The 8,047-nt window shown below is 36.6% G+C and overlaps 1 protein-coding gene across 2 annotated transcripts in view; it reads right to left on the bottom strand.

Moving 5' to 3' along the window:
• The window catches only part of LOC107699763 (neurogenic locus notch homolog protein 1-like), a 51,726-nt gene extending 44,080 nt beyond the window's left edge, over nt 1-7,646 (bottom strand). For both annotated transcript variants that reach the window (XM_016501123.1, XM_016501122.1), the window contains exons 1-2: nt 7,348-7,646; nt 5,726-5,798 (exon numbers count right to left, since the gene is read on the bottom strand). In XM_016501123.1, coding sequence (XP_016356609.1) covers nt 5,726-5,798; nt 7,348-7,405 — 131 coding nt within the window. In that variant the 5' untranslated portion in view covers nt 7,406-7,646. The remainder of the gene's footprint in view (nt 1-5,725; nt 5,799-7,347) is intronic.
• Nucleotides 7,647-8,047: the final 401 nt, after the last annotated feature.

Consider the following 8,047-nt stretch of genomic DNA (forward strand, 5'->3'; position numbering starts at 1 on the left):
CCAGTCTTAGGGCTTCAACAACTGAGAGCAAGGCAGTCTCGGTTGAATGTCCACTTCTGAAACCAGACTGGTTGCTGTCGAGGAGGTTGTTCTGTGTGAGAAAGGCTGAGACTTGGTTGAACACAGCTCGTTTAAGTGTTTTTGCTATAAAAGGTAGAAGGGAAACCAGTCTGTAGCTCTCTAAAAGAGTTGGGTTAAGAGTGGGTTTCTTAAGAAGTGGGGTTATACGAGCCTGTCTAAATGTTGAGGGAAAAACACCAGTGTGAAGGGATGTGTTAATGATGTGAGTGAGTGCAAGTACAACTGCAGGAGAAATGGCTTGAAGGAGATGAGATGGAATAGGATCAAGCGGACAAGTAGTAGGATGATTAGAAAGGACGAGTTTGGAGACTTCTGCCTCAGAGAGCGAAGAGAAGGATGTGAACGAGTGTATGTTTGCTGGTAAGATGTGTTTGACTGATTGTGGTGTGGACAATTGTGCACTGATGGTTTTAATTTTTTTAAAGAAAAACGTAGCAAAGTCGTCAGCTGTTAGAGTTGATGAAGGAGGGGGAGGACAAAGGAGGGAGGAAAATGTTTTAGAGAGCATGCGAGTTAGACCAATTGTTAATTTTGTTATGATAGTAGTGGACAACAGTAGAGCAACAGTCTACTAGATTTGTACATTTCCTGAAGAAATTGTGCCGTTTTCTGTTTTATTGTGTGGTAGACAATAATCAGTATTTGGATGACTTGGAAAAGTAATAGCACATATTTTTTCAACCAACAACACTATTTTCATTGGCGGATTTAATATTTAGAGTTAGTGGTTACTATCTTTGGGGTAGATATGTTTAACTTAACTACAGCAATTAAAAACTGCATACATTTTTTTGTCAGAATTAAAGGTAACACTTTAGGTTAGGAAACACTATTCACTATTAATTGGTTATTTATTAGCATGCATATTACTAGCATACTGGCTGTTATATAGTGCATATTAATGCATGACCATATTCTAGATCCCTTAACCCTACCCAATACCTAAACATAACTACTACAACAACTGCCTTACTTCCTATCAATAAGTAGCTAATTAGGAGTCTAGTGAGGGAAAACTCTTAGTTAATAGTGAATATGTGTTCCCTAATCTAAAGTGTTGCCAAACTAAACATCTAGCCCATTCCCTATATTATGTGGAATGAAGAAAATTTTCCAAACACTTTCAAAAGTACACAGCAGTCTGACAAGACTAGCTCACTAAAAGCCCAAATTCTTGTGTTGTTCTTCAGTTTAATTTCCCAAAACATGTCTAGTAGGATTCCATGATGGATGGACCTTTGACTCACAAGCTTTCTGAGACAAAGAATATGAACCTGGTTTACAGGATTTTTGCATTGCCTGAGGGAGGAGTCCATGGCCTTACTGGAATGTAACCGTTAACATAAAAAATTCACCCCATTCTGTGTCCCCATCCCTGACAGCACTCCTCAATGGAGAGGCCTGGCAGCCTCACTTAACGGCACCCTGCGGAAAATCACACCACCTTTGAAAGTCTACTAGACCTGCCCGTCCTGGCAAACAGTAACACTTAACACAAAACACCATAAATGTATAACATCTAAAGTTAATCCATATTAGGCCTACTCATGCAATAAATTCCATGTCTATCTGAAGTTGATATAACTTTTGCAAAAGTTTACAAAAATTACACACTTTATTCACAAAAAATGTACATACAGAACACAATCTGGCAATAACAGAATGGACAATCAACGTTTGCTGAATTCCTGATAGAAATAGGGCAGAATCAGATTTCAACTCGCCAATACAAGTCACTTTGGTCAGTCGAGACATTAAGCTGTGCCATAAAGCTGCCAAGAATGGGACACTCAGCATCTGCGGTGATATGATAAGAGACTACAACTTCTCTTCTTTTGTCACTGGTGTCCATTTCCTGTATCAAAATACAGCAAGGAACTCATCTCTAGAAAGCAAACAGACAGAGCATTTACTGAAACTGTCCCACACAATCAAGTGGTCATTCTGGATTACTGCTTTAGAAACACCACACATGGCCCAGGGTGTGAATTACAACCATTTTGGTTCAAATTTACAAACTAGGGATCATAAATATACAGTGACACTCTGTACTAATACAAACGCAAATTAAAATGTATCCTGCATAAACTGACTTAAATATATAAGAGATTATTCAAACGCTTATGTCAATAACAAGTCTTTTTTTTTTTAAATATATCAATACTTTCATCCAGCAAGTATGCATTAAACTGAACAATTGATCAGTGATGGTAATAACATTTACGATGCTACAAAAGATTTCTACTTCAAATAAATGCTGTTCTATTGAACTTTTTATTTATTAAAGAATGTATCACTGTTTCCACAAAAATATTAAGAAGCAACTGTTTTATACATTGATAATAACAATAATTTAAAAATATATTAAAATAGAAAACTGTTAAATTGTTGTAATATTTTACGATATTACTGTTTTTACTGTATCTTTGTTCAAATAAATGCATTCTTGATAAGCATAAGAGCCATTTCAAATAAATACTGTTCTTTTTAACTTTCTAGTCATCAGAGAATCTTGAAAAAAACAACTTAGCACTCTTTCCACAAAAATGTTAGGCAGCAACTGTTTTGAACATTGATAATAATAAGAAACAGTTTATTTATATTGTTGTAATATTTTACAATGTTACTGTTTTTAGTGTATCTATGATCAAATAAAAAGCCACCTAGAACACCTCAGTAACCAGTTAGAAACAGACTCACTTCAGTAACCGAATAGAAAATAATGAAGATATGTTGGCAAAATGTTACTGCAAGTTTTGAAAAGTCTAGTTGAAAAATAGTTACAAATGAGGATGTCAGAAACATTGTCCATGCTTAGCAACATTTGACTTCTGTAGTCCATATTTTTCAAGGGGGGGGCGGCGGGCAAGATGTTATAATTCCAACCCACAAACACTTGATCGAAACTGCAACTAAGCTCTAAGTATGAGATGAATAACTAGATGGATACATGTTAGTAATGAATTAAAACAAGGCTTATCCCACCGACATCAGTTTTTCAGCTCTGTATTCAAATCTTTATGACTCTATTGGGACCCAAACGGAAGACACTGAGCTCTTTTTGCACATTACATCAACAGCCGCCCATCAAAGACATAGTCGGAAGGTCTGAAGTTCGCATGTGAACTTCTCCTCATCTCCCTCCAGTCTTGCATCTCTCATCTCCTTGTCGAACACTAATCCTTTTGATTCAAATCTGCCGTCCCTCATACATACAAGGAATTCAGATGTGGAGGCTGGTTTGTATTACTGTCAGTTGATCTTCTGGCCTTGCCAAAGTGTCAAAGATAACGACTCACTCACTCCTTTACGAGCCTGTCAGAGTGCCAGATATGAGTGTTTGGTATTCCTGGTATGGAATGTCAAGTAGAACCAACACATCTTCCCAAAACAATATAAGACTAGCTGAACAACACTTGATTTAAAATGATCTACCTGCAGTTACACTTTATATGTTTCTACATAGATTTTACTCTTCATGTGGCACATTCAATTATTGCAATGTGAATGTTTTAATGTTTTGTAAATGAATATAATGTACTTTAAATTTAAATGAACTTCTTTTAATAAAGTCAAAACTGATTCAGCTTGACTAAATCAAACCAACAGAAGTCATTTTAGGGTTCAAAAAAAAAAAAAACAAGTAATAAAATGAAATAAAGTTGCACATTTTCACTTTTTATAATGTGTTTGTTTTTACTTATTTTCTTACTTTACCCTTTGTCTGGATAAAATGGTGTGAACTAAACATTTTAATGTTTAACAAGTGTGTTTTAGGAGCCCTGCATGCACAGTTAATAATATTTGGTCAGGTAACATAAAAAAATTATCTCTTATGAAACAATTAACTAGTTAAATGTTATGTAATACATATTTAAACATTACTAATACTATTATTAATTACTACAAATAATGTGTATCTTTTTATGTTATTTATAAATGTTATTTAATATGACTGAATCAACTGAACCTACATTCAATCATTTTTAAGAAGATGTTTTGAAGAATATTTCATCTCTAATCAAAGTCAAAAGGGGTGCAAACCCCACTGACTTTCATTTATGCACAAACAAACACTGAGACATTTCTCAAAATATCTTCTTTTGTGCTCCACAGAAAGAAAGAAAAAGTCATACAGGTTTGGAACAACATGAGGGGGAATAAATAGCGACAGAGAACTACCTCTTTAAGAGAACAACTGCACATTTTCAGTATTTACAGTGCGGCGACTAAAAGCAAAAAATGTCACAAAGCATTTGAGGGCATTCACAATGGATCCATTTGATTAAAGGGACAGCATGGCCAAAACTGACCTACGAACTCGCTTTTTGCCAAAGTTTGTCAGATGTTGCAGGACCAACAGTCTGCATTTGTTTGTCCACCAGTTGCATTTGAACAATAGATAAAAGGTACTAGTAGGGCTGGACGATATGGCCAAAATTTATATCACGATATATTTCTTATATTGAATTATTGTCCAGCCCTAGGTACTAGACATAGTGACATGCCATCCTGAGCGGGAGAGCGGCCTTCGTTTGTATCTCCATGTTTAATTAGAGGAGTCTGAGTATGATAGGGCACAATGGTGGCTTTGTGGCCCGACTGAGGCAGGGAGGCTGCCAGACAGAATTAAGATGTGGCCCACCGCCAGCGTGGCTCCATGTGCTCACAGTCCACTGAGGGAGACCAAAAACAAAGCCGCCACCATCCCGCTTCAAATGAGCCCTGCCAGTGTGCTCCATAGCCACCCTGATAAACTCACTGATAGCAGGAGAAAGACAATGCAACCATGGCCAAATGCTTGCAACCCAATCCCGCATTCACATCACTGCTAAAGTAAAAAGTACAGAGGGCCAAAGAGAGTTAACCCTATTAGAAAATCGACCAACACAATTAGAGCAAAGAAGCAGTCGACCGTCGTGTTCGGGCGCAGTAGATAATTGCGAGTTATGTGATGCTATGCGAGCTGAGGCAACCTGTTTGCTCTTGATTTTCCAATGGTGCAATGCTACCAATTATGAAAACATCCAGTCCAATTACACTCTACTGCCATCTGTCCTTCTAATGTAAATCACAAGAGATTGAAAGAGCATTCAAAATAGGACAAAACACCCGAGCAGGGGCAGGGTGCGCAAGGGGGGGCCTCAAGCATTCTGGGAAGTCTCAAACAGATTAGTCACACAGAATTAATCTAGAATGGAGTACAATGGTCGCCAAGCTTCTGGCAAACCCCAGCTGTCATTCCATAAAAGAAAAGCGAAATAAGATTTAGGGCTCCGGGTGTCTCCGAGACTTGGGCTGGAGAAGTGGCCCGTACTCATGACCAGCCAGAGGGGGGCTGATGCCCTAGGCCCTCTTCATCAGAGGTTGTGTATGTCATTCATTTGCTGAGGACATGTTCTTCAAGGAGAGAAGCGCACTTTGCTTTTGTTTAGAAGGTTGGGATTCAAATTGATGGCTTGTGTTCTGATATACAACAGTTTTTTAATTCATCGCTGAAAATTTGAAACTTTTGGAACCGGATCACAATGACATTTCATATCAGTGAAAATGTGCAATTCTGAAACAATGTATTAAATTCCTCCACAGGGTATTGATGTGGTTCAGAAACTGCAATTTTATGTAATTGAGTTCAATTACTTACTTGCATTCTCCCCTCCCGTCTGCAGTAGGTTCACATATACCACCATTTTGGCATTTTTCTGAGCATTCCAGGCCTGGAAACATAGAAACAGGGTTATAAATTTCTATTAAGTACTGCATGAGTCGATCCATATATACTGTCTGTCAAAGGTGGTATATCATCCTTAATTTTTAAATATTAATAAGAATATTTAATACACATTCTTAAATTTTCAGTTTTGTTCCAAACTATGCAAAAGTTGGTAAGATACTGGGTAAAAACCCGAAAGAAAGTGTGACTCCTAACACCTTAAAGTGATGTTTGTGGACAGAGGAACTTGACAGCACACTGCTGTGAGAATTCTTCATTCTGCAGCTGTCCTGGGGAATGTATTATGGCAAGCTGTATTAACATTTATTCTTTAAAACCAATGAATATCTGTTATGTTACTTTTACTTATTGTCTATACTAGTACTTGTATTTAATTACAAGTAAGCAATCCAAAGTGACTAGTATCTTTTTTTCACTAATACCTATTCATTATATGCTAGTATAACTTCCTATAGTGACTGTCTATTTAATTGGCCACTATAACTATTTCTTATCTTATTAGTTAAATAACTTTTTTAAGTGTCACATACGATGCCTAATCAGGACTTACTATGAAGATTTATAAAACAAAAATACTAGTAATACCTGGAATATACTAATTCTAATAAATGGGTTTGATTAGTACAAGGGAAACTTCAATATATACTGCTACTTGAATAGATATGTAGCTACTAGAAACAGTTGGAATGCATACTAGTCAGAAGTAAATAGTTGTGAGTAAAAATGAAATTAATGAAATGTTACTTGTCACTATTTGGTAAGTGACTAAAAGCAACTGAATAAGTATTAATATGTAATGAATAGGGTAGCCTACTTCTAAGACACTGTTACCTATCAGTAGTAACTAAAGAAATTACAAAAGACACTACTTAGCCTAATTATATTAACATTACTTATTAATATTTACAAATAAGCAGGCTACTAAATAAAAATAGATAATAGCTGCAAGCAATACAAACGGCTTGCCATAATGTACGTTGGGTAGCATCTAACTGCAAAAGCGTTGAAACTTCAGTCAAACTGCTCTAGAGCGATAGGCTATTTGACACTATTGCACTGTATGAACTGTAGTATCGAAACTGCCATGTGGTGTAACTGATTCAAAAACACATTTGGATGCGTTCAAATCTGTATCATTACGAGCGACGTACGAAAATTTTAACGCCTACTAAAAAGTTGGATATGTATATTTTGCGTAAGAGACTAAGAGTAAAACTAGCGACAAGTTAGCAGTGTTAGTCCAACACAGTTTTGATAGATACTTCGTGATACCGTTACAGGTAACAAAGTTAAAGTTCAGTCTACAGAATATCAAACGATTTATCATGTCTGCTCTTTATGCCGTTTGAAACAAGTGAATAAGCGGAGTACTGACATCAGTGCGCAACAAGTGAATTCTTCTCGGACAAGGTGTTTAATTTTACAATAAATGTCAGAAATAAACGTAGACTATTTATTAGAAATCATGTTAAGCATAATGTTAGCCGCGACTGGCGGCTAATGAAGAAAGCATCTTATGCAACGTAGCCTACCTTGCGTCAAAGTAAAGAGTGATATCAGAAGAATTAGTTTCACGAGGAAAAGATGCATTCCTTCTTATGGATAGTTGTGGGATTCCACGCAGGCTTAACATATATCCAACATTGGTCTGTTCAAGAAAAGGAAATGAATCACGTAAGTATAAAAAATAGATCCAAAAACAGCACTTGTGGCTTGTGCTCGCGAACTCCGGTGCTGCTCGTGCAGTCTCAGCTGAGTGAATGAGAGAGATCATGCATTCAAGGCTTCATTCTCTTGCTCTCATCCAGAGGCTCTTTCCGCCTCACCACTTCACGAGCTGTAGCCCTAGCTATTCATTTACTTGACAAATTTTCTGAAATGGCAGTGGGAAAAACACGCCCTCCCTTTAAACTCGGGTGGGCATTTCAAAACATGTAAACGGGAAAATCTCAGAACGAAATTACTCGATGCTGTTTAAACTATGATTTCAATCATTATCGAAAGACAACTCATGACATATCGAGTTTTATATGGATCTTGATTAAAGCCTACACTGTAAAAATTTCAAGCTGCTTCAACTAATTATTTAGTAACTAGATCCGCAGAAATTTTACTTTGTCAATTTCTCTTTTCAAAGTGTTATCTGAATTCTTATTTTGTAGTTTTTGTTGTTGTTGTTTTGTAGTTATTTTGTAGGCTCAACCTTTACTGAACTAGTTTTATCTAGTTTTA

This window comes from Sinocyclocheilus anshuiensis, unplaced genomic scaffold (assembly GCF_001515605.1).
Source record: "Sinocyclocheilus anshuiensis isolate Anshui unplaced genomic scaffold, SAMN03320099.WGS_v1.1 scaffold278, whole genome shotgun sequence".
In the NCBI taxonomy this organism is placed as follows: domain Eukaryota; kingdom Metazoa; phylum Chordata; class Actinopteri; order Cypriniformes; family Cyprinidae; genus Sinocyclocheilus; species Sinocyclocheilus anshuiensis.